Below are 27970 nucleotides of genomic sequence, written 5' to 3'. Positions count from 1 at the left end.
TACGGAATGATGTACTCGCCACCTCGTTGTCCCGTCGTTCGGTTGTCATCTCACGTTCAATATTGGCCTTTGCCTCCCGTAATCTCTCCTTCTCCGTACGGGGGTCGGGATAAGTGGCTTTTTTTGTCTGGGCGCGGGTGATCGCCAGTACTTCTTTCTCACCAGTCTTCTCAGCCTTCTCAATGTTGAGGAGATTCACCCCTGCCTGCGGGCAATTTGCGTCCTCATGGTCGCCTGGCCCACACCAACGGCAGAGGTGCTGAGGGGTGGCTTCCTTCGTGCAATCACGGGCGAAGTGCCCCCACTGATTACAGGCCCTACATTGGATAATTGGCCGGCCCTTGACGTCATACTGGATACGGCTTCCGTTATTGGTATTGTTGCTATTCCTTCCACCGCCGCGTCTGTTGTCCCGGTATCCTCCAGATGATGCATTATTGTTTGCCTCCGATGTGGATGGCTGCTCCTGCGCAAAGAGCACTTGCTGGTTACGTGCCTTCAGATTGTATGGGCATTCCTTCGTAGAATGACCCATAATCTGGCAGATGTCGCAAAATGCCTTCTTGGGACAGGCACCTTTCGTGTGGCCGCTCTCCTTACACTCTGTGCACCATAGTTCATCGTCCTTACTTGTAGTCCCCTTCATTGTCTTAAATTCTTTTAACATCCTTTCCATATCTTTTTGAAGGGCTGTGACTTTCTTCCTCGGCTTCTCGTCACTACTACTCTCTTCTTCCGATGTGTCATCATCTTCAGATGATGATGAAGGTCTATTCTTCTTCTTTTTGGCCGTCTTATTTTCACTTTCCAGGTCCATGGCCCGGTTGTATGCGTCGTCGTAGGATGTTGGAGGCACAATTTTCATCTTCCGTCGTAGCTTAGGGTTCAAACCCTCGACAAACCACCTCTTCTTCAAGCCATCGGCCGGTTGGCTTTCCATTTTCCCGACTAACTCTTTTAGTCGGCGCCCGTACGCCCGTACGGTCTCCTTCTTTCCTTGCTTTGTTCCGTAGATTTCGGAAACTATCTCGTTATCATCTCGGAGAAGCCGGAATTCCTTCTCGAATGCCTTCTTCAATTCATCCCACGTAGTTACACTGGTTTTATCCAAGTCTGCATACCAGTCAATAGCCACTCCTCTCAGTGTGGCGGGGAACTGCTTCATCCATTCATCCTGGTCAGTCACCCCGTTGGCTGTCCAGATGGTTTCGCATGTACGGCAATGCCGTGCGGGATCATCTTTGCTATCCCCGTTGAATTTGGGTAACTTCTGTTTGGTCGCCATTGATGGAAATCGTCTACTTGGAGGTGGTTGTGGCTGTGTCTGCCCTTCGGTGCTGCTCCCTCCGATGCCGCTAATGCCTCCTGTGGTGGTGACCAAAGGTACGGTGTTCTGCCTTGTACCTACCGTGCGGTTACTTCCTCCGATGCCGCTGATGTCTCCTGTGGTGGTGACCGAAGGTACAGTGTTCTGCCTTATACCTACCGTGCGGTTAACTTCCCCTTCGTCGTCACCCGTGCCAGGCTCCCTTCGGTGATCCTCCCTTTGTGGCACTTCGTCGTCACCCGTGCCCGGCTCCCTTCGGTGATCCTCCCTTTGTGGCGTGAGAGATAAGTTTTTGAACCGATCTCGAGTCTCTTCAACTAGTTCTCTCCGTAACCTAGTTTCCTCCAGAAACTCTTCAAGGCTTCTCGCTCTACCGTAGTCTGGCGACGCGTAGAAATTCCCCTCGGCTTCTGCACCTTCTGTGACACCTCCTTGGTTCCCTTCGGGCAACCCTTCGGCAGGTCGTCCTTCGGCAAGTTGCCTCAGCCTCCGTCTACGTTCTACACGTTGTTCCAGAATCAAAGCCTTCTACGCAGCCTCCCACTCGTCGGTTTCTAATTTCTTATTTCTGTCTTTATTCAGTAAATTGGGCATTAATTGTGGTACAATTTCATGTTTCTCAACACATAAATCAAAACACAACACGTCTTTATTAATTCATTCTTTTGTATACAATCAACATAATTCTTCTGCTTCTAACAGTGTTCTTTATTTCTCTCCTTTCACAATTTAAGGATTATTTGTCCTTTGTCGGTCTTCCCTACGTCCGTCATCCTGGCGCTCATGAAATTCTCGTAAAATTTGTTGTCGTCGGTTCTCCGGGTTTACTTCACCAACGGGTAGGCCCATTGTGTCTGTGAGCCATCCGTGTCTTCCATTCCTGAGTTCGTCTAGGCAACGGCGCCAAATGTTTACCTCACTGGGTAAACAGGAAAAATACAGAAATCGAACAGCAATGTACAATGCAAATATAAAAGAAGTACCAGAATAAGCTTTCCATTAATGTCAAAGGATGTTCATATTATATCTGTCGTCAACATTACATCTGACACGACTAACATTACACACCACAACACCCGGAGGTGATACAATATATGATTGCCGAAGGGGTGCGACCCAACCGTCCCGACTCCAACTACCTACCCGTCGGCTAACTAACTATTGATAATTAACATTACTAACTATACACTTTTTCCCGATAACAAATATTAGCCAATCTGTGCCTAAAAGGAGCCCTAGTTGAAAAGGATTGGGCTTATGTGACCTCATTGTTGGGGAATTTGAGGTTAGGTCTCGTGGCTCCCCTGTGTTTAGAGCAATTTGGAAAGCCTAGGAGTTGGTGAGAGGTTTCATCTCACACAAGGATTTGATTTGGGAGAATGGAGATATCTGTGTTGTGCGGTCTATATGGTGGAGTCTGAGATATGATGGCAAACCATTAGCTCTTGTTCAGGGCTGCTCTGCTAAAACATGGGCTAAGAAAGGTATTCAAAAACTTTCTAATATCATTAGAAATGGACACCTCTTAAGCTGGAATGAGGTCATGATGGAGTTCAGTATTCCCCCCTCTCATAAGAAAACTTATACTATGCTCAGAGAAGCCTCTGCTCCCCTAAGCCTTCCCAAACCCTGCACTGCTGACCTATCTAGATATTGTATGTTCCAGTGGCCAGATGGTCTCTCCTTGCCGAGAACTAAAGCTAAAGCCATTTACCCCCTTTTGGTTGACAATAATGCTATCTTTGCCCATGTTAACTCTTGCTGGAACCTTGATCTTGATGACACCTGTTGGCAGAAATTGTTTGTCTCTATTTGGGGCAGGGCGATTGAGCCCAAGAAGAAACATTTTTGTTGGCTTCTTATCCTTCATAAGCTTCCTATTCTGGATATTAATGGTGTTGGCAGCTATTGCTCCTGCTGTAGAGTTCCGGAGTCTATTAACCATATCATTTTTGAGTTCCTGTTTGCTAAAGAAATCTGGAATATCTTTGGAGTTAATATTGGCAATAATGTGGGTATCTTAGATGTTGTAACTGGTCATATCCAAGGCTTAAGGAAACTTGCTAACTTCTTTTGGTCTATTCTTTCTGCTGAAGTATTATGGCTTATTTGGAAATATAGGAATGATAACTTGTGTAATGGCAGAGACAGGAACCTTACTGAGTCTCTGAGGAGACTCATCTTTTATGATGTTAATGTGCAGGTGAACGTGGCTATGAGGATTGCACACAGGAAATTTGAAAGACACTGCAAGATGGTGTTGTGATGATGTACACTACGGAAATCTCTCATGGTTTTACATGGGGTAGATCCTCCAGTGAAAGGTCTCCCTTCAAACTTGGTTTGGAAAACTTTATTAGAGAGATCAATAAGCAGAATGACAGAGGCCTGCAGACTCAGGAGCTTAATGTACCAGTGGCGGAAAGGGTTATTCACCCTTATTTCGACCCCATTTTGTGGGGCAAAGTTCTGAGATGGTCTGATGGAGAGCAGGGGTGGACAGCATGGATGGACAATGTGGGAGACTCTAGCTCCCTGGCAGGAGATATTCTCTTTGATTAAGCACTCTTATAATGTAATTATGACTGATCAGCACGTGACTGTAACTAATCAGCGCATGAATTTTTGTATTGTAATCTGACTACTTGTAATGGTGGACTGTTGCCAATCTTTTTTTGGGGGGGGGAGAGTGGGCTGTTAGTATTTTCATTGCTGCTTGATGTAGTGCGAAAAGGGGTACTCGTGATGGATATATCTTCTGTACTGTGAATCCTTTATATTTAATAGAAAAAAAAAATGCTTAAAATTAAAAATTAAAATACCATTAGAAGTATTCAAATATATTATTCATATTGATATTTGATAATCATCATCATGATAGAAAAAATAAAATATTTAAAACCATAATTACCTAGAAATGATAAAGAAACTAGGAGGTGAATCCTATTATTTTAAATAATATAGTATGACTATGGGGAGCCTTGAAGATGACTATATTTTCAATCAATTGCTAAAGATCCAATGTACGTACACATCTTAAGCCTTGTTACCATTTCACTTCATATTCTTACCTCTTTGGGATTTAATAAGGAAATTTTCTACCACAAAAAAAAAATTATGAACTTCTAGAATAAAAATAGAAAATACAAGTCCATTTGTGTTTCTGTTTAGTTCTTTAGTTTTTGTCAACCACATATCAACACTTTAAGAAAATCCAGTGTAATTTATGTGATATATTTGAGAAACCTTAATTGGAAGGTTCCTCATTTTCAAGGGATTCTTATAGGAGATGAATAGGAGATACAAAGAAACTGCATCTGAAGTCTCCTAATGTTTGGAGACATCTCCATATAGGTCTAGGTACAAGTCTCCTGGTAACTATGTGACAAGCACATAAGCTAAGGCCATCGTACATTCCCCAAAGTTTATGGTATTCAACACAAGGTGGTCATTGCAATTTGTGAAATGGACATAGAGAAAGGTCATTATTGATTTTAGTTGTTGGCACTGGGTGGGAAATCAATGGAAAGTAGTTCAAATAAGTCACATTCCAACTACTATCTCCCTATCCTGATAATAAGCAAAGGATGAATTGCATTCAACAAGCAAGTAGCATTCAGATGTGCCCAATCAAGAGTGCAAGCAGAGATCTTAAGTGATATTTTAATCATCTAGGAGTTTCAAAGGCAAAATAACTTGAATATTAAAAACCTAATATTGGGGATATTTTGTTTAAGAGCTAAATATTTCTCATAGGTTTTAGAATCACAAAAGATGTTAACCCCATTAAATATGTCATGGGACAATAGAAATTGTGGGAATTGAATGTCGATAATTGCCTTCTTAATTATATTAGGGTACATAAAAATGAAGTCATCATACAAAGTCAAACTTGTGTCCAAATAAACCCAAGTCCTTTAATAAGTTGTTATTTATCATGTATCTAAATGACTACATAATTTACAATCACAAGTAACATTATAACTTACAATCAAAAACAGCGGCTAATGTTATTGAGAGTTGAGACACTTTGACAATTGATGAAATTAACCTTCAAGAGATGCAACAAAATTTAGGATTACAGCCCACTAGAATTCTTCATGGAAATTAAACAAATGCAAGACCCATTAGCATGAAGATATCCTTTCCATCAACCATTTACTGTATGGAAATAATCCATCAACTTGTTTCACTAGTTGCATCACCTTTGTAGAACAAAACATGTTATCTTCACATGCAAATTGATTATATTCTAATTCAAAATGGAATCAAATGCCAACACTACAGATCAAGAGAAATACATCACTAGAAAGAAGTACGGAACCAAAAAAATAACATGTGCACAAAGGCCAGAATGACAACTAAACATATGTAAAACTACCTGACATGCAAGATCACGTCCATTCCTTCCCAAATGTATGCCTAAGTTTGCAACGCCCTTACTCATTGGAAAGCCATGACAATGAAGTTCGTTATCATCACCTTGTTCTGATAACAAATTGTAACAGCAACCAATGCTAATAAGTGCTTTCACCTCTTCGGATTCCAAAAATGCTCTGTCAAACATACATGCACACATTGGGTTTAATTTATCATCAAAAATGAAAATGCATATTTTCTAAAACAGTAGTAACAAAACCTACACATAAACTATAACAAACAAGATAAAAATCAGATAAGAAAAATTTACAAAGAAAACATCCAATAATCAATCCTTTAACGATGTTAAAACTATAGCATGAATCAATCTAGAAGGGATGTTAATCTAGGAAATGCAAGCCAACACCAACCTAAGCATTGTCACTGAAAGATCCCCACAAGCATGAAGCCCAGAAAGAACTAACGAGGACTCCACTCCATTCATATTGTATGGAAAAGTATCTGCGCTCTCTCTTGCTGCAAAATCTTTTAGTGAAGATGTACCTTTAAACTCATTTGTCTCATCATCAATCGCAGATTTTTCCCCATAACTGTTTGTTTCTGTAGACAAAGATGAGCCTAGTGCTTTGCTCAAACTCACTAATGATTCACTGCAAAGAACCTGTGAGGTGACTGTTTGAGGCACATGTAGATGATGATGATCTGCCATGTCAGGAAAGAATAATGCTCAATCAAAATAGATACTTCTTAGCAAGAAAATTATTAAGGAAACAATCCAAATGCTAATTGGACATTACAAATTCCTACCTAGATGTGAATTTCGCATCCTAGCTTGGTAGTGCCTCTTAATTCGTTCTGTCCGTTCATTTGTAACAGTTGCATGGTGAAGAGAAGCATCCAAAGCTATTACCGGAAATTGATATTCAAATGATAGAACTTGTGCAAGATGACCCTAATATTTTAACTTAAACAGGATTAATCCCAAACAAAACCTTTAACATGTAAGCAAAAGAATTAAACCGAAATTCTTTAAAAAGACAAAATAATTAAAAGCGATGACCACTTAGGGAAAAGTATTGCTTGCATCCACAAAAATTAGAACCATCATGCAAGGATCAATCAAAAGATTACTTGGCCAGATCCCACATCAATTATGCAATGTGCTCCAGCTTCAATTGCAATCCTTTGAATAACTGAAGCGAGGACTTCAACCTACATGTAGCACATTAATATCATATGTTTCATATTCTAGCCAAAAAAAGATTTGTTTTCTACCTGCCACAAGATAGAGATAAAGCTATAGAAATTATAACAAGAATCTAACTTTTGAAACAAAGCAGTTGTGATAAGAAAGGAAAATGAGCTCTAGCTGCCCATGATGGCATTCTAAATGTTTTCCTTCTTCAGGAAATCAGGAAGTTTGAAAGCATTCACTTGCAAAATGACAAAGTAATTCTCCAATGTTCTTTAAACTGAAGGAAACATACCTCATGTCTCTTCTTAGAATTCATGCCTTGAGCCAAAACATTACCAATATAAGGTATGGACAAACCAGGAAAGTGCTGCAAAAAATAAAATAAGAGAATAGGCAGGATGAGTTGATCGGATTGTCATTCTTGACCATTCACTGATAAATTTCAAAGCTAATGCCAAAGAAAACCATAATAGTATTTTCTGTTCATTTATATGGTATACTATAGTATACAGTTCAAAATATAATTATCTACAAGGAAGAACCAATTTTCAGGTTGGAAACATTATGAAGCCTTATTAAAGGAGCCTTCCAAATGACGTCCATGATTATCTCTCTGGAAAACATCCCCATAATTTTACTGCATTATGTTGTTACATTATGAGCAAAATATGCACAAGTTGTCTATATGCAATCTAATCAACATTATGCACTGTGGTGCCATACTGTAGCAGCATAGATTACTGTGCCTCTGAACAAACATGGTATGGTTAAAAATTAGTACATGTATTAATGAAAATGGAAAGCAGTGACGGTAATAAGTCCACTATGCAAACACTCAAGAGTGTTGAAAGTTAAAACCCAGCCTAAGCCTTTGCTTCACAATAAAACCACTTATTATACTTGCCTTAAGCATTAAGGTAGTGATTTTGCATTTAATTTTGATCATTTCATTACATTTGAGGAAAGTGATTTTGGAAGACAATTTGGAAAGGAGACATTTTTCTTTACTTTAAAAGGAGGATTCTGAAAATTCACACAGCAGTAGATCAGAAATAACTTGAAAATCAGAGATGCAAGTCTAATCCACAAATCAGACATAAGATAGTCATTTCCAAGATTAGTGTTTTCTTTGTTCTTGCAGGTCTAATACAACATGAAGAAATCAAAACCCAAAAGTATAAAGGAGAGATCATACAACTATCTCAAGGCAAGATAAGCAAGCAAAGATGGAGGATTGACTCGACCATAACAATGCTTCCCATCATCATCACCACATTGAGCGAGCTTGAGATGTTGAGTATCAAGAGATATTGCTCAACATTCCTTCATGATAATCTATTAAATCTACAAGCAAACTAAGGTGTCATCCTAGTCATCATTCCACCAATCAAAAGGTTCTACATCAGCATGTCCACATTCAATGAACCTAACGCATCATATGGAGGCACAAACTCCAATGTACCTACCCTCACTATCTATTGGTCAAATATTCGAAAGTGGACATGTCCAAATATTGTAATTATTTCATTGGCTAAGAAGAGTTTGTTGTAAGAAACCCTAATTAGGGTTTAATCTTGTAATCTTGGCCATTGATACGGATTCAATCCAAGCCTTTCATTTGTAAAGAGAGCACAAAGGCTTCTCTCTCACATTTGTGAGGGTTAATAAGGGGTTAATAGCGAGTAGCAGAAATAGTTAGTAGCTCAAGAATAGTTCAATAGCAGATAGCAGCTAGAGTAGAGTAGGAGGAGAAGGCAGAAATTGTTGCTAAAGTTGTAAATAAACTTCTTTTTCATTGAAGTTATAGTGGAATGTGTTGTTTCTTTACAAGTGCATGGTTTCTTGTTGGATCTTCATGCTAGATGATGAATAATTAGATGAATGAAAGAAATTATGAATGATTAATGATGCAATTCGTATATCCATACCACTAGCAATTTGCTGATTGTAAATTAGCCTTTTGTAGTAAACTGGAATTCTTAATGAGCTTAACTTCAATTGCTATTCACACTTTGATATGCATTGCTTTGATGGTGTCTTTGTTGTTGATAGTAATGTGAACATCGCGTGCCTACCTTAGGGGATCGCACTAGCTTTTTAGAGTTGTTCTTTGATGGTGAAGCGAAGCTTAGTTGAATTTCACCTAATCGTTCATTGTCTCTTGCATTCTTAGGATTAGAATTCCTAAACACAACTTTTTTGCTCTTTTTTATTCTCCAAGCAAGTAGTTAGAATCTAAGTTCCATCAATTCAAGCATTCAAATATTCAACGTAAGTCCCCTTGGATTACCAGCAATCATATCAACCATTGAGCTTATCCACGAGTCATGACCTAACAGTAGAAACCTTGGAGTTGTCTCATTTGATCGCGAAGCATAGCATTTGAGAGACTTTATTCAAGAGAGGACAAGATACCTTGGTATTTTATTCTGTGTTTGATTGTGCATAAAAAACACATCAACACTACTCCTACCTGCATTAAAAGTCCATTCTTTCAAAATCTAGGGCTAATTGGGTCAACCTGGCATGAGATCAACCCATTGATGAATTATATTTCATACCTACTTGTAGCAGGATGAAACCTTATCATACATTCAAAATTCTTTTAATAAAGCAGCAGAAAATTCCCACAAAAATCCATTTAAGATGTTCTCCATTTGATGTTGTATATGGAAAGAAAGCATAGGATGAAGCAAGCGCATATTAAGAAACAACAAAGGCCAAAACAATCAATAAGAGAATAAGTAAAGTACACGTGTAAAATTAACTCCCTAGAGACGCTCAAGTCATTATTGTACAGGAAAGTATACATACACTGCAAACACTAGTGAATCTATACCTTAGAGTGCCCAGTTATTTGAGCACTTTTAGTCAAAACCTACACAAAAGGGCTCTCGAGTTATTGACAAGACAAACCATAATTGGCATAGAAAAGAGTACCATTCCAAGTAGGAGACATGATTTACCTATATTTATGGATAGACTATAATGCCAAGCAACAAGGTTGAAGCCATTGAGAAATGAATACAAGAAAATACCATTGATAATGCATTCAAGTCAAATAATTGTGCCCCAATGAACCATCCATGTTGGATGGAGAGGACGAAGAGCAAGTATTTCCTTCTACTGAAAACTTTTCACTTGATACAATAATACAATTAGAAATAGCTTACAAAAGAAGAAAAAAAATTAAAAAGGAGAGAAAAATAAGATTGGCAAATTGTTTACTAAGGAGAAATTCAAAAGCAAGGAAAAATGGTTCTCAATAGAAGAGATGGAGAAATTTGTTCCTCATCTTTCTAATAACCAAGTTTTTGTGAGACCAAAAGCCTTCTCCTTGGGAGCTATAACCCAAAATTGATCAAAATCATCAACAGAAATGTGAAATGAGATGGAAAACATTAAACGGACACTCATGATTTGAAGCCACTCATTTGAGATGCTAACTAGATTACACAGAGCTGAAAGTTATTTCCAAAAACCTAGTAAATCCTACCTAAATGTTTAGGGGACATCAAGGATAGGTATCCATTCCAACTGTCAAATTCAGAAAAGCAAGAATTTTGACAACCCTATCTCATAGTGATGTCTTAGGCGTGATTTCAAGCAATCATATCTCTGTTAGCATTTTCATTCACACCTTTCAAATGTGACACAAAACGAAACAAATGTGTGCTAGAGCCAGTCTTCAAATTAGAAGGGAAAGCTCCTTGTAAATAAAAACTAACATAAAACTCAACAATATGTACTTGCTATTCGCAATCTTTGTTATGTATTTCATGTGGTGATTTAGAATATACAATGCAAACTAACTAAATAAAAAGCCTATCTTTTTGTTTTCTTAATCTAGGGCACAAGACACCTCCACACATCAACACGACATCAGATTCTAGGTTTAATGATTGAATGAAATCCCTACAACTACACCCTTGCATTGTTCAACTACGAAGTAAAAATTGTACAATGCAAGAACACATACAGATTGAATAGGTTCGAACACATAAACACAACCAATATGATAAAATAACTAAAAGGAACAATGCCGCAATCTCCAATTTTGATTAGACCTGCAATACAAAACTTGCAGATTCGATGAAAGCTATTCAATTTACTTCAGCACACATAAGAGGACATCTCAATAAACATTTAAAAGCAGGATAGGTGTAACATATTTAGTTGAAAAAATAACAAGTTCCAGATAACAATAACACTTGGTGAACAGTAATTTGATCAATATGCAAACGTTAGAAATACCATCTTATCTAAGTGCAAAATAACACTTATTTAAACTGTTTACAAAACAATGCATGAAAGTAAATGAAAGAGATTGACTAAACTTCAACTCTAGCTACGACTACTTGCATGAATGCAAGTTTTATTATAAAATAAACCTATTTACTAATTCCAATTCTAATACATGCAATTGTTAATTTATTGATGGTTATAATTATTACAATTTATCTGTTGAAACCTCATGTCTCTTGCATGACAAGATAGATGATCTAACAATAGACGACTCCAGGCTATAGAAAGAGATCACTAAGAATTGCAAAAAGCTAAACATGACGGCTTCAGCTAAAATAGCAAACCTAGAAATACTCTTCTCCTCAAAAATAGTGAACACTAAAAATAAACTTTTGGGAAGTGGCTCTAGGAATGATTCTTATGAAGCTTTCATGGTGGATCCTTTGTTCCCACAAAGTTTAGAATATCCTCTAAAACACTTTAAAAATTTAACTATTCAATTAACACCCTGCCTGAATCTAAAGATTCTCCTGTTCACTCATTGAAATCTAAAACTCTGAATACTCTTCTTATTGCATTGAATCTTGACTGAAAATCCCAACTTTGTATACTCTAAAACCTTGATTTGTAAGCTGAAAACTATGAAAGAAGGAATTTATGTTGATTAACAATCATTGTTTCGGTATTTTGCTCTTCCTTTCTACCGTGATAGAATGTTGCTGCTGTAGCTGTTGATGTAATTTCTGAATATACAAAGAGTTTATACCTGTTATCACAACCCACTCCTATCTTGAGTGCTGGTCCTTTTACTAAAAAGTTGAAACAGATTTGTTCTAATTTTGAAAAGTTACATCTCTTTTTCAAATGATGCCTTGCTATCTAGAAATAGCAGATTTATTTTGAATAATCTAAGATAGTTTTTAATATTTATCATATATAAAGCTGATCAACTAGTTTGGAGGATGCAGAAAAAAGCAGCGACTATTTGAGAAGATGGAGATTAGAATAGGGCAAAATCATGCCCATACAAGTAAAAACCAATTTTAAACGAGATGCAATATTCTAATCCACATTGTAGCTTCATCTTTTGAAATGGCTGCTGACATGATTGAGTTGCTTTGTGCACCTTGTAGTAGACTTGCCTCTATTCCTTGGATGGGCATGATTCTTTGCTGCAGGAGGATCAAACATGTGCGCCCTCATCAACTTTGAATTCTTCTTTGCTGGGCACAATTTCTTTAAATTCACCATAGATTGTCACAAGAACTAACATTTCAACAAGTGCCCTAGCTTTATATTTACTAGGTGCAATTTTTTAACTTTCACTAACAATTTCACAAAATGACAAAATTCTACAAACGGTGCACTCAGGCAGAAAGGACAAACACAATCAAAGTGTGTTGAGGATTGTTGACGTGTATTTTGTACACAATCATACACAGAATAAAATACCCAAAGGTACCTTATCCTCTCTTGAATAAAGTCTCTGATTGCTGAAGATATAGCAAAAAAAGGATCAATCAGGGTGACTCCAATGTTCTTTTATGTAGGGTCTCTACATGTGGATAAGCACCAGTGGTCGTTATGATTGCTGTTTCATCAAGGGGACTTACGTATCCGAATTGTAGGAACAAGATTTTCTAATACTAATGAATTCCCAAAAAAGATCAAAAGAGTAAGGTTTGCAAGAGGTAAACTCTAATCTAATCCTAAGAATGACCCAACGTGGACTAATCTTGGCAAGATTCTACCAACTTCAATATCGCCAAGGAATTACAACTTTACTGAAACTGATGCGATCTTCTAAGGTGAGTAATGATTTTTCAAATCATCAAGAATCATAAGTACTACCATGAAGGTACATATCAATGACTCAATAATGAATGAAGGTTTATGTAATCCAAATATTTCCAGTCGACCACACAAGGCGTCCTCACAATCAGTAAGAAGCTAGTGGTTTGGAGTACGAATCTCACCAAAGATCAAGCCCAACACTCGGTCCTTCAAATTTAAAATACTACTTTGACTGAGAATGATTCAAGAAAGTAAACAACCATGAAGATAACCACAAGAATTGCAATAAAACACCATAACTTCAATATTTTATTGATCTCAAAGCCATCATGAACAACAATTGTTTGGAATTCCTTCTTCAAAGCTCAATCTTGCTACAAAAATAACTTGCTTCTCAAAAAAAACTCTAACTATTTCTTATTGCTTTCTTTCTCTATCTATATCTATCTCAAAATGAAAATGAATGAGGGTATAAATAGCATCCTCAATTACAATGAACGGTCCAGATCAGAAGAAGATCAATGGCCAAGATTATGACACCTAAACCCTAATTAGGGTTTATTACAAATAGCCCCCTTTTTATTGAACAATATTAAATGCATAGCCAAATATTAAATTTGGCACAAAAACCTAGGAGACATAGACCAATGAAAATTAAGGTGCCACATCATCTATAACAATCTTTCTTCTAGAATCTTATTCCCTTTCCAATGCTCTTTCTTAGCATATGCAATGAATCTAGACACGATTCCTTCGATCTCAGCAATTGGAATCTCGGGAAGATTCCTCATTCGTTCTTCCAAGTGGATGACCTGATCAAAAGCCTTGAGAAGAGCAGCGTCCCATCCAGGTTCAAGTTCCTTGATTTTCTCAATCAAGAGCATGGTAGCAAACATCTGATCCCGTTGCTCATCTGTGATAACATTCTCATCTTTGCAAAAGATGACCTTGACTCTATCTTCTAATTCTTGCAAATCCACATCTGTCTCAACTGCAATCCTCCTGCCAAGAATAGTACATAATACTTCAAACACTTTGTCCTGGATCGGATGGATAATCTCTTCAACTTGATTGCATTTGTTACTGATGTCCTCAAAAAGGACTTCCTTCATCTGGAGTAAAGTTGACCATTGAAGTAAACTATGAGGTCCTCCATCCATTATCTTTTCTTGAGCTAGGACTTTCCTTGATGTTTGTCTAATTACTTGCAGGACAGGAATGATAACATCCTTAGTATGAGCAAAAGCAGCTACAGTTACCACTAGGTTGTGGATTTTCTCAAGAACCTGAATAGCCCGATGAATAGTCTGCATCATTCTTGTTGCAAATTCAATAGCAACTGTATGGGATTTGTCAATCCAAGAGCTCATAAGCTGGACCAAACTCCTGACTCTCTCTGCCTCACCAATTGATTCAAAGGGAAGTGCCTGCGCAGGAGACACTGCTGGATCCTGATGCCTCAAAGGCTGATTGAGATGGCTAAAGTAGCCTCTCCAAGCACTGACCTCTCGCTCAAGCTTTCTATTCTTCTTCATTTCTTCTCTAAGCTTGTCCTTAAGTGCCTCAAATGAATCAGTGGCATCATCCAATGTCTGCTCGGCTGTGAGTGGACCAAGCTCAAATGTCTCTACATCATATTCCTCTGCAAGGATTTCATCTTCATACTTGTCCACTGCTGGTGTAGCTATCTGAAATTTCCTGGATCCTGTCTCATCTCTGATCATCTTGGACATCTTAGTAGCTTTCCTCTTTTCTGTCACTTCCTGAGAATTTCCAACAAGGCTCTCTAAATCGATCACATTATCTTCGTCCTCAATCACAATCACCCTTGTTAATCTTTCTTTTAACCAATCTGGAATGGCAGATCTTGTTTCTTTAACTTGTATCTCCTTAGGCAATGTTTCTTCTTCTCTGAGAGGGGATGTCGCTTCGTCATCATTCTTGTCTTCATGTAACTCATTGACTTGACTTGACGAACGTTGAGGTGCCTGTCCTTCTTCCTGTTTATCGTTCTGTACCATTGATTCCATAGATTCCTCCATTTCAAGTGTCCTCTTCTCTTGTCGAGAAGATATGCCGGATGAACGATCTCTATTGGCCTCTTGCTTCTTCTTGGAGGATTCTCTTTTTTCAGGTCTCTCTTTCCTTTTCGATCCTCTAGGATGAGGATTGCCTTCACTTACACTTCGAAGGTTGCCTTCGCTTGTGTTTCTGAGATTAGTGTTACCTTCACTCACACTTGCTCCTCCTTCGCCTGGCCTTTCCTCCAAAGTAAAAGTCATAGATATGCCCTGCTCTCTCAACTTTTGATGTTGTACATCAACCCATCTGCGAGTACAAGACAAAACTGGAGCCATCAAGGTATCTAGATCCAAAATTTCAGGTTCATTCCAATCTAGCCTCACTGTTTTGCTTTCTCGGTCATAAGATGATAGGAGATGTCTGCCACTGTCCTGAGCTTGGTCGGCCACTCTATAAATTTTGCATTTCCTAATGAAGTCTAAAGGCAATCTGGAATGCATCTTTCTTTTCACTTCAAGATCATCTGAGAGATTCATCACAAAATCCTCTATCTGAGGTTCATGTCTGTATTTCCTTCCGATTGTCTCTTCTATATACCCATAAGGATCGAAACTCTCTCTCATGGCAAAGAATGAAAATGAATATAAAGCTAACTCTCTTTCTGCATCATCCATAGCTGGAACATTAGGACATACCTCAATTGAATTTCCTAGTATGATAGGAACAGGAACTCCATTCCCATGTCTGTGTCTGAATGCCTTCGCATAAGCTGCCAACTGTCTAGTTACCTCAAGTAACACAATTCTGTCTGTCGGATATCTTGGCAACATATAGGGAGGTGAAGGACATCCATGAACTCTAATATATGTAAACTTCTAAAATTGGATGAACCAAGCACCGTACCTCTTTACAAGCTCTTGTGCATCTTGAGATAGCCGATTGTGAATCCCACCTTGCAATGTCCTGGTGATGTTCATCGTGAAGGTATCATTGACTAACTTGTAGTTACTTCCTGGAGGATGATGCAAATGAACATAGGAATCACAAACTCTGACTTCCCCGGGCCCTCTTCCGATCACTCCTCTGTGAGGTAGTCCTGCATATTCAAAACTCCTGATCAAGGCATATATGATGTATGAACTCATGTAGAAAGACTTGGTAGCCTTCAGTCTTCTTAACTGCACATCCAAGCAATGGCTAATCATTCTAGCCCAATGAATTGTTCCTTTTCCTTGAACTATCACTTGGATGAAGTAGAACATCCACTTCTCAAAATAGAAAGCTTGAGGAGCCCCTGTAACTCGGTTGAGTAATGTTATCAAATCCCTGTACTCCTCCTGGAAGTCAATCCTATGTGGTGTGTTTGGAATCTTGCTCAGGCGAGGACGACTCTTGAGTAGCCAATTCTTGTTGATAATGCTCAAGCAAGTGTCTGGATCATCTTCGTACATGGACCTGGCTCCTTCTAAGCTTTTATAGATCATATCTTTATGTTCGGGCAGGTGAAGAGCTTCACTGATAGCCTCCTCTGAAAGATAAGCCAAAGTGTTTCCTTCCTTGGACACGATCGATCTGGACTGTGGATCATAATGGCGAGCACACTCGATCATCAACTCATGGCACTGGATTGCTGGAGGGAAGCCGGCCGCCTTGATAATGTCACTTTCAATTATTCTTCTTGCGACAGGTGATGGCTTGCCAATGTAAGGGACCTCTCGAAACTTCTTCACACTGAAGTTTCCCAAGTTGGTATCTCCAATGTTGCTCCATTTAGACACGATCTTGGTCTCCAATTCTTCGTTCTTCTGATCTTCCTTCATGAGGGCTGGACGACTGGTAGATGCTCCTGCCTTCGAGGTCGCCATCGTGACACCTACACAACATTTCATAATGAGTAACAGATTTTGCAATATAGAAATATAGACTAGATTAAAAGATAGAATTTAGGAAACTTCATGATAAGTCTTTGAGTTATCATTTCCTAAATATGATCGAGCTACTGGAAATTCAAAATTTTCAAATTCAAAATTTCAAAATTGAGACTAGGACGATTAAAATTCAAAATTTGAATAAGGGAACTTCGCCATACCTTTCTTGAGAACTAACTCTAAAAAGATGCAAAATTAGGAAATTCGCCTAGGCAAAATGAAGATTGGAATCTTCAACGTGAGCTTCTCCTAGTGTATGCGCCTCCTTTATCAACTTCGCCACCTTGGGGTCTTCAACGCCTTAAGGGAAAATTCGCTCCAACTCTAACCACAAACAAAGCTCGCACTCCACCTTGGATAGAAATTTCGCTCCTTTATTGCTCTTCCAAATTCGCATGCAACAATGATTGAATGATGGTTTAAAATGCTTGAAAGTACCTTCATTATATAGGCGCTCACCTCCTTAATTGCACATAGGCCGACTTGGAAATAAGGCAAATAATAACAAAATTTAAATAAAAAGAGGAGGCCGACTTTTGCAAAACATTTAAAATAAAACCCAAGCGCTCTCTCTTTATTTAATAATAATTAATTAATTAATTTTAATGCCTTTGTATTTAATAATTTCGATTTTTTTTTAAAAAAGGTTAAATTAATCATTAAATGCCTCATGCGCTATTTTAAATGCTAATTTAATTAAATATTTCAAGTTTTATCAATTTTTAGCATTTAATGCATTTCGAAAATATTGGCGCCTAATCATGGGAGGATTTTGAAATATTAACAATATAGCTCTGGTCCCTGGGAGAGGGACAGGAGCGAACTTTGTGTTTGAGCTCAAAATTGTTGACTTTCGATGTTAACCCCTTGTTCATCGTCTTCCTAAAGACATTTTCGATCTTGCATGCCCATGCCTTGACGTGGTCTAGGAAGGAAATGATTGTTTCAATGAATATCGCCCTGGTCCTCCAGTGAAGGACAGGAGCGAACTTTTGTTCCTTGAGCTAATCCTTGATCATATCAATTTTCAATTGCTTTCAAAATGTAAAATAGTGTCTCTTATTCCTTCTTGAACGTTTGAAATGGAAGTGACACCTCAAAATTGGACACACTTGCATATTTCGCTCTAGTCCCTTGGAGAGGGACAGGAGCGCCTTAGTCATTTCTCATCACTTTTCATGGTCTTTGTAACCTTGCTTTCCTTCGAAGCACCTCCAACATCTTCGCCACCTTGTGCCTTGGCTTGGATCCGACCAAACTTGGAAGGGACGACTTGATCATCTAAATTTCGCCCTGGTCCTTGACTGAAGGACAGGAGCGATCTGGCAATTATAGGCTCAATCTTTCTTTGCCAATGTTTAAAACTATCTTCAATGGATTCATTATGCTCCCCTTCATTCATCTCCAACATGAAACTTGTTCAAATTTTGTGGGAAATTTGCTTCATGAGGAAATCGCTCTGGTCCCTTGGAGAGGGACAGGAGCGCCTAGGACAAAATAGGTTTCACTTGTGCTTTGCATTCTTCAAAATTATCTTCAATAGGGTGGTTACGCCCTCTTTCATTTGCCTCGAACTTAGAATTCACTTCACCTTCGCCAAAAACTTGCTTCATGAGAAAATCGCTCTGGTCCCTAGGAGAGGGACAGGAGCACCTTGGACAATTTCATCAAGTTTTTGGGCTATTTACCACTTCGTTCCTCTTTGAGGCATTCCAAACATCTTTACCATCATGCCCTTTGGCCTGGACTTAACCAAATTCGGAAGGAAATGCTAGATAAGGCATATTTCGCCCTGGTCCCTGACAGAGGGACAGGAGCGATTTTGCATTTATTAGCTCACTTGTGTTTCACCAACTTTCGAAATCATCTTTGACGGATTGGTTGGGTCGCCTTTCCTTCATCTCTGGCTTGAAATTCGCTTTCCCTTGGTCCGAAACTTGTCCTTTGAGAAAATCGCTCTGGTCCCTTGAAGAGGAACAGGAGCGATTTTGTCATTTTGGCACATTCCTTGTTTGCAAATTACTTCAAATTATATTCAATGGACAAAAGATGCCCTTCTTGATCTCTTCCAATCCAAAAATCGTCTTGGTCCTGCAAAGATAGTGCAATTTTGAGAAACAAGCTCCGGTCCTTCAGTGAGGGACAGGAGCGATTTTTGTCTTTGAGGCCAAATGTTCAATTTTCATTGCAAATGACTAAGTCTGGATGCTCCATTAGGTTAATTTCATCTCTTATTGCGTCCTTGATGCCTTGATTTGATCAACTAAGACGAAAATGGTCTAAGTAAGCCATTTCGCCCTGGTCCCTGGGAGAGGGACAGGAGCGATTTGGCCTTATACCTTGAAACTTGCCATTCTTTGAGCCTCAAAATCTTCAAAACTTCCAATTTATGTTCAACTACATCTCCTAGCGACCCTGCACAAGATAAATGAAACAAGTCAATAACCAAGATGCATAAAATACAAATTTCGCCCTGGTCCTTGACTGAAGGACAGGAGCGATTTTACCCCTATAGGCCAAAATGTCGAGAATTTAGGCTTCCAATTACTTCACAAGGCATTATTAGGCTATCTCCAAGGCCAGGAATCAATTATCAAACCTTCCAAAATTTGGTCAAAATTCACCCGAACAAAATTGCACAATTCCATCACTAACACTAAGGCAAAATTTGGACTTGCTTTCAAAATTCCGACTGGACCTAGACAAACACACCTGACATCCTGACAGACTCATCCTATTTCAAAATTGCAATCCATGCGAGAATGCTCAACAAACTTTCAAAATTGACTGGACTTCGGCTTGAAATATCAAAAAAGGAAACCCTAAGGCTTAGCCCTAATCCAGATGACTCACTCACTCACTCAAAAACCCTAAAAGCAGAGAGAGAAACAGGCAAAAACGAGCAAAAAAGAGGGGGTCCCCATTTAAATGGGGCGATGTGTGAAATGGTCACAACAAGGATACAGTTTAAACTTAGACATGGTTCTCGTATTTTATCACCATCTCATGTGCCACACTTCCTATTTTCTCATAGGCACAATTTTTTAAGACAGACCACCACCTTGATCAGATGACTTTATGCTGATAGGGAATTGTTCTTGTCCTATTCTGATCAGTTTTAGCACTATTCACTTGTTCTCTTGTTCCCATACCCACCATATGATCGCTATTCATGATAAAACAATCTGACAAAATAGCCACCTAAAGTATCATTATAAACCAATTTGACTTAGTATCATTATAAACCAATTTGACTTTGATAAAGACTTTTCTCCATGGTGTGATTCATTTGAACAAAATCTTTTAAAAAGCACGCTTTATTTGATATTTGCGTTATGCATGATTTCTCCATTTTGGCCGCCTCAATTGAAAAAGACAAACAAATCTAAAAAAGTGTGCTTGAATTTTATTAATCTCTTTCTTTTGACTTCACCACTCCTTCTTAAACTCAACTTGTTGGCTGAACTTGTCAGCACTCTAATAGTGTGCATCTTAGATTCATTTCAACATCATTTGCTCACCAATATATTCTCTTGCAAATCCAAGTCACAACCACCATAGTTGATAACTTCGTGTTTAACATGGGATAGTGCACTCAATCAATCTGTTACATCCCTCTTTTTCACTGATACTATGCTATGCTTTATGTGCACTATAATGTGATGTCTAGTTAATGACAATTGAACAACGGTTCCAAAATTCATAAGTGAAATGAATTCATTTGATAGTCAATGAAGTTTTGTATTGCCTTTTAATCATATTTATACATGCTAGAATAATTGATAAGATATTGGTCTAACAACATTCTTATGACCTAGTGGTTGCGGGAAATTCATCGTCCTCCAAGAAGGGAGGTGTTGACATGTCTAAAATCACATTGCTACAACTCCATCCGGCCAACGCATAATAGAAATGCTAAGAATCCTATCCACTCTTGAGATAAGGAAATCCCTAATGCTGTACTAATTTGATCAATGGGGATTACCTCAATGTTTTGGTTGTCAAGTCTTGACTGCAGGATAGCTTAGCGGTTTGATGTGTTTTGCTGAAAACACAAAGGGGACTTAAGGTTAGACGGACGGCTTCGAGCGAGTTCCCTAAAGTTCAATAGTCCTATATCATCTAATTTTTCTTGGATAACATATTCAGGAAGATAGACAGAAACCTCAAAAAAACCAGATTTAACATTATTAGCTGATAAAGCACAATGTCGTAGAATCTAGTGCAATCTTCAAAGGGAGTTGAATTTTCATGCTACTAAACATAAATGCAGAACTCGACATCCATTCATTTGATGTTTAACAACCGAACTAAGCACACAAATGGGTTCAGACTAACCATGCAAGGGGAATGACAATCAGCCAATCCTTAATGGTATGAACACCAAAGTTTCTATCAAATATTATCCTAAAAATACTATCTGAAAACAAAATGCATAACACGAATATTACATAGTGAAGAAGGAGACCATGCACTCACAAAGAAATGAGACAACTTTAATATCCATTAATTCTGCATGAATTTCGCCAAAGTTTCAGCAACAATCTTAGACTTCTTTTCAAAAATAAGGGAAAACCAACCCCTTTAAATAGAGCTTCAAAATTTACATGAATGGCCAAGATTAAAACAAAACAAGTGGCTCAGATTCATCAATACAACATAGTACCCATGCCCATATATAGGAGGCAAAATATCAGCAACCACCAAAGGAGAAATAATAACTACCTAAAAGAGGTAATTAATAGCTACCAAAAAGCAGCTCAAAAAGTGCACACGCACGGAGCTCAAGATTTACAATTGATTTGGCAGTTAGAAATGAACTTTATGGCCAAATAGTGCTTTTTAAGATTTTAAAAGAATTCTGCACTTTATGAAAGCACTTTTTCCTTTTCTGTTGTAGACCCTTTCTCTAAAAATTCATCCTCAACGTGCAAATATTCCTTCCAGAGGTCCCGACCTGCCGCACGTTCTGCTCGAACATAGTCTTGAAATCTGATGCATAGCTGGAACAGCACCATGAATTGAGGCATAGGAGGATGGCGTATTTTATATTGCATGCCCTCCAAATGACGATCTACATGCTTTAACCCATCCTTCCAGTCAGACCAATGAGCTTCAAAACACAAAATGTCTGAATGCAATCCACTGGCAAACTCCAAGTCCTCCATGGAGTAGGCGACCTTATCCATTCTCAATCTATCCTCCCAGTCAAGCTGCACCAGGTCATCGGACAAACTATTTTTCCAGCCCAGAACCATTGATCGGAGGATCCTTCCACCAAGGTCCCTCATGTCCTTCAAGATTTCCTCGCATTCCGCCTGCTCTTTATTAATGGTATCTTTTGTTTCATTCTTCATGGTGGCGGTCCAGTACCATTCTTTAAAGACACCGATGTCATAGGGATCCAAGATAGTGGATAATGTGGGAATCTGCGCGTGGGTCCAGAAAAGAGCCCTCATGAGGGGAAGAGTTGTACCAACGACCTCATGAACCCTGAGACATTCCCTCTTTACCTCGAACAATTTGACCAAAATGGTCTCTCGATGGTGGGCCATTTCCTTTACATCTTCAATGATCAGCTCTCCCTTTTCCTTAATGTCTCGAATCCATTCCTTGACAGCCTTGGCGGTATCCCGTACTCCTTCAAACTCTGTTGTAGTCCTTTGCGCCAATGCCGATGGGGGAACATGGGATTCGGGGGCATGATGCAACGGTTTCAGCAAGTGATCAATGTACCCCTCGGCCTGCTCAACATGAACTCGGTACATGTTTCTCTCAGAAGTTATCTCGTCGAGTTGCCTAAGCATATTTTGCACGGAGTCCTTGAACTCCTCCCTTTCTTGTTCTTTGGTGGCTCGCCCTATCGGGATAGTTGTAATGCTATAATCGGCCAACGCAATTTGATCTGTTGGCTTATCGACAGGCGGAGTGGCGATATGGATGGTGCGGTTCCTCTGCTCATCCTTGGTGATCCGAGAGTAGGTCTTAGGCTTTTTCTTCCCTTTGGACTTTGTTTCCCCTATGCGAGAGAAAATATCCTCCAAGTCGATAGGTGGCTTGGTGGCTGCCTTCTGCTGTGCACGAGCAACTAACCAGTCTTGAGGTATGGTCTGCCCAGATGTTATGGCCAAATTTCCACTCTGCACCTTAGGTTTCAATTGGTTCACTGCATATCTGCAATTGATCTGCCATAGGAGCAGATGCAGTATCCAGCCCTTTACTTATAGCTGAGTTCTCCCCTACCTCACTGAACAACTGTTGGGTATCCCCTTGTGATGGTTGCTCTTCAATTCTGTCGAGCTCGTGGGTCTCATCCGCCTTTCGTTCTCCTTCGACGATGGTGTCATCTTTGCCGGCACTATTCAGTTGTAATTCATGCTGACTCCCCTGGGTGAGTTCATGCATATTAGCCTCTTGATTAGGCGGAATTTCTCCTTCCTCAGCTTGATTTCCAGGTTCACTAAAATCAATGATCTTTACCTCTGTACCTAGCTCATCTTGTGTCGGAGGATTATTAGCCTCGAATGCATCAACATCGCTCTGGGAGGGCGGAGCAGGTATATAGTCAAGTTCAACTACATCATCCTCGGAACTAGGGTCCTTGGATGATGAAGTGACTTCTGGCCTTCTAATAGGGATCTTTTCCCTTCTATTCCTTTTTGACGCTTGAGTCCCTCTATTAGCTCTAGCTTTCTTTCTCTTTTCGGGTTTCTCAACCTCTTCCTTTGGTACACTTGAGGTTCCCTCATCTTCTGAAGACTGGGAATCGAGACTGTCCATCATATGGTATGTGAATTGAATTCCTTCATGGGTCAATCTCTCAATCTGTTGGTGTAGCCAATGATCGGTGTACCTTCCCGGAGCTGCCATAACTGCCTCAAAATCAGTAATCGGATCCTGAGACCAATCAATGCCTGGCAAGAGGTACCTTACTGCCTCAAACTCCTGAACCTACAAGCAATTGCTAGAGTCTGTCAATTGACCTAGGACTCGACGGTATTCATAAAGTCGCATCTGCTGCACACTTAACCTTGAATATTCATGCCGTCGGACCTCATAGTCATCAGAACAATTCTTCCAATAGTCCTCAATTGATTCCTTTGCTCTATAGCGCCTGCCATAGGCTCTTTTTGCCAAATTGTCATGATCAAAACATTTCCTTGATAAATGTTCCTGCAGGCCATAAGATGCTAACTCAGCAAGTGACTCATCGACTTGCACTGAATTCTTGAAATGCACATCGAGGTTACCCAAAATCATAGGGAAGGTGAATCCGAACTGTTTCTTACCTCTGAGTAAGCTGCCCGTTGGATGTGCTTGCCTTGCAACTTCCATAAGAATTACTTTGTCTGTTGGATAGCGTGGAAGTCGGAACGGAGCTCCCTCAAAGCCGGCTATCCGGATATAGGAGAACCTAGGGAATTGAATAAACCAGGCGCTGTACTTTTGTACCAAAATGGTAGCTTGCTTTGAGAGCCTTGTGTGCAATCCCCCTGCATCAACCTAACTAGGTGTAATGCCTTGCCAGGAAACCCCGAAGGAATTAAGCCAAAACACATGTTTTAGAGTGCAATAATTTTTTATTTTTTTTTAAAGTTACACAACATTAAGATACAACAAGATATCAAAGATTCAGATTACAAAGCGGAAGACATCAACTAACACCTAAAGAGTTTCCCAACGAGATTACTTAAATTTCACAATTCACTTAACTCACACAATTAATCCAATAAGCTGATTATCTTAATAACGAGATAATTCTTAATCAAGATAATTTCTTTCAAAAGATGGAAATATATAATTCACAAGATAAGGTTCATCCATTAAGATCTATTCATAATCCTCATTCAAGCTTTTCATTAAAATACAAGCCATGCATCTAATATTCTATCACACAAGAATTTCATCATAAACTTATGAGATCTTTTCAAGCATACTTAATTTTCTTAACAACAACTAAATATATTCCATTATACTAAGCTACATTCATTCATGATCCAATTTACTGCATTCAAGAAAGGACTGCATATAAGCATTTAAAGTTAATTCCATCTTATCCACTAATACATTCTAACAAAAGCTATTCATACATGATAAAGTTGAATAAGGGAAACATAAGAGAATAACATCACATAACACCATAATGATCTCGGAGTTCACCCCTAAAGGGCTACATCTCCGGGTCTGCTCAACTGCAAGACCCCTCTGATAATTAATAAAGTTAAGAATACATGAGGTTACACCATTACAATCCGGCCATCAAGGTGAAACATAATCAATATACAAACAACCGCATCGGTCAATAAATACATAATCGATCCCTGAAAAGAAAAGGATCCAGCTGAACATAATCAAAGCTAATACAAAGGTCCACTGGAGCATCCACAAAACTGAGTCATCATCACCCAAGGTCTAACATGAACCCAAGTACTCACAAGGGTATCGACAATAGGATGACCCACAAACGTGCTCCTAACAGGACAAAACGACAACACACTAGCGAACGTAGGGACAAGTGTCATCACACAACCCGGTACGGTTACCATGGCAGGTCTTCATAGGTTTCGGCCCCATACACTGGTTACCCTGGCAACCTAATCCAAACCTCCGGCCCATCCAAGCCTCATGTGGACCCACACATTCTTTCATGAAGACAAGGATGATGGTTTGCCATTTCAGGCCTTCTCATAGCATGTCGAGTCTGTGTTAGCACTCGTCCCATGTGTGAGGCACAATTATCTTACTTAAAGATTAACATCCTAATCTATTGTTAGGTTATCACTTATTAGACTCACTTTCGATGGGTTACCCAGCAGCCACTTTGGGCGCGGCCCCCAAATCTCAAGCCACTTTCCCATACGACACTAGACTAAACTCGGACGAACTCAAAAACCAAGGAATACACATGGTTAGACGAACGGAGTTCAAGAAGGAGGGAACAACCATTTGGTCAAACACGACTCAAAAGAGGTACACTTACTGACGGTACTCTAACCAGAGACCTGACCAACTCTGGTCAACCACGAATCATCATTCGACACCCACATAAAGGTTATGACCAATTACGACACACCTACAAAACAACAATCATACTCGAGACCGAGGACTGGAACAGGAACCCAAATCAACCATACGACAGGGTCCAATCAAACAAGTCAAAGCTTGCCATTACATAAGCAAAAAAAACAAATACAGAAATTAAACTCGCATAGTCAACAATCAGGAAGGACAACTTTCTTTCCCATTGATTAAATCAGTAAAGGTCGATCGAGTTTTCTACATGATCTAAGTTTCCAAAAATACACTAATAGGAAATCATCATTGCAAGGTGAATACAATATCACAATTTGCAATAGTACCATTGTCTATTTCTCAAACAGAGGAAAAATATAAATTAACCATTCATTTTTACTAAATGAGAATATTAGTAACTTAACAATTTGCCCAAATGATACTTAATTAAATTTCCAAAAGCATATCGTTTAAATTCATAGTGTCCAATGATTAAATATTCATTTCTAACATTTCCATATGGCCTATATCATTAAAATCTTCAAACAATATATATTCTTGAATAAAGTATGTTTTATCTCGAAAATTTTTCCAATATAAACAATATTTCATCTTTTCCAAAAGATGCTCCCCTAATATTATAGGTCCAAAAGGATTAAATATTAATTCATATATATTTATAACCCTACGGTTAATAAAATATACACAATTAATATTTAATATTGCATAATAATCCAATTAAATATTAATCAAAATATATACTTTTATTTCCATTGATAAATATATATTAATATTAATTAATAATTAATTAAACACTTTATAAAAAAAACTTTTAAATTAATAAATTTATTTATTAATTTATTTTTTTTTTAACTAAAAAAAAATTACAAATTAAAAGGGAGGGGGGGGTTTCCACGTGGTCCCCATGGGAGCTCACGCAGCCCCAAAGGGGAAGCGCTGCTTCCCAAGAGAGCACGCAGCATCCCAAAGGGAGCGCTGCTATTCCCAAAGGAAAGCATGCAGCACCCCTTGGGGTGCACTGCTGTCCCAATGGGATACGCAGCTCCCTCTTGGGGTTTCCCAAAAAAATTATCATTTTTTTTAATTTTTTTTTAAGATTACTGTGTAAAACACAGTCTAAAAAAAACCAGTCTCTCAGAGACTAAAAAGATTTATTTTTAAAACCAAAACTCCATTTGTTTTCCTTTTTTTTTTTTTTTTTAAAAACACACAGCTTCATATAAACTTAAAATGAGAATTTTCCCAGCAAGAATAAAGTTTCAAATCCGCAAACAATTTGAAGAATATCAAACGATAAATAATTTCTTCAACAAAAACCCATACTTGGGCAAAATGGGGCATTTAAACTCAATAATCCAACCATTCTTTCCAACAACATCTAATTTCTAAAATAGAATTTGAATTTGAGAACACCCAAAGGAGATTTAAACAAGAGTTCCTCATGAACAGCCATTTCCAACTGATATCCAATATTTGGTTTTGAAAAAAAACAAGAACAATACAACCAGAAATCAAAGAGATGGATCTGAATCCTACCTTATCTCGCATTCCTGGCAAGATCTGCTGAAGAGCCCCAATCTGCAGCTCAAGGAATCCTTCCCCATCTAAAACCCCCAATTTACATCCAAAAAATATTTTTCCAACCAACATTTTTTTTTTTCTTCCAAAAATATCCATCCCTCAAATTTTCCGAAAGTCTAGGTTATAAGGAAAAGTTTGACCAAAATTTTCATTTTTGGAATTAAAATTTTTATTTAAAATAATTCTTTTAAACTATATCAACAAATTAAACTTGCCTCTCAAATTTAAAATTGATTTTCTCAATTAATTCAATTTAACCTTTCTATTTCCAAAATGCCATGAAGATAAAAATTAATTCTATTTCAATTAAATTTAAATCTTTCATTTCATAAGCATAAACATAAAGCATTTAATATTTAAAATTTAACCATTAAATTGAACTTGCTCCCAATTTAAATCGAGCAATTCAGATTAACGATAAATCACATAAAGAAATCCTGTTTAATTTAGTCCATTAATCTTTAA

The 27970-nt window shown here is 38.4% G+C and overlaps 1 protein-coding gene across 4 annotated transcripts in view; it reads right to left on the bottom strand.

The window, feature by feature from the left end:
• LOC131075971 (uncharacterized) overlaps positions 1 to 27970 on the bottom strand; it is a 169684-nt gene that overhangs the window by 97709 nt on the left and 44005 nt on the right. For 3 of the 4 annotated variants that reach the window (XM_058012976.2, XM_059211086.1, XM_058012975.2), the window contains 5 exons: positions 7195 to 7269; positions 6839 to 6919; positions 6515 to 6659; positions 6118 to 6409; positions 5709 to 5883 (listed from right to left, as the gene is read on the bottom strand). In XM_058012976.2, the coding sequence (XP_057868959.2) occupies positions 5709 to 5883; positions 6118 to 6409; positions 6515 to 6659; positions 6839 to 6919; positions 7195 to 7269 (768 nt within the window). Of the gene's footprint in view, positions 1 to 5708; positions 5884 to 6117; positions 6410 to 6514; positions 6660 to 6838; positions 6920 to 7194; positions 7270 to 27460; positions 27663 to 27970 lie in introns of those variants that run through there. The other variant, XM_058012974.2, reaches the window with a different exon arrangement.

This window comes from Cryptomeria japonica, chromosome 9 (assembly GCF_030272615.1).
Source record: "Cryptomeria japonica chromosome 9, Sugi_1.0, whole genome shotgun sequence".
Taxonomy (NCBI): domain Eukaryota; kingdom Viridiplantae; phylum Streptophyta; class Pinopsida; order Cupressales; family Cupressaceae; genus Cryptomeria; species Cryptomeria japonica.
The sequence above is the reverse complement of the archived record's forward strand: the minus strand, read 5'-3'. Positions and strand labels throughout refer to the sequence as shown.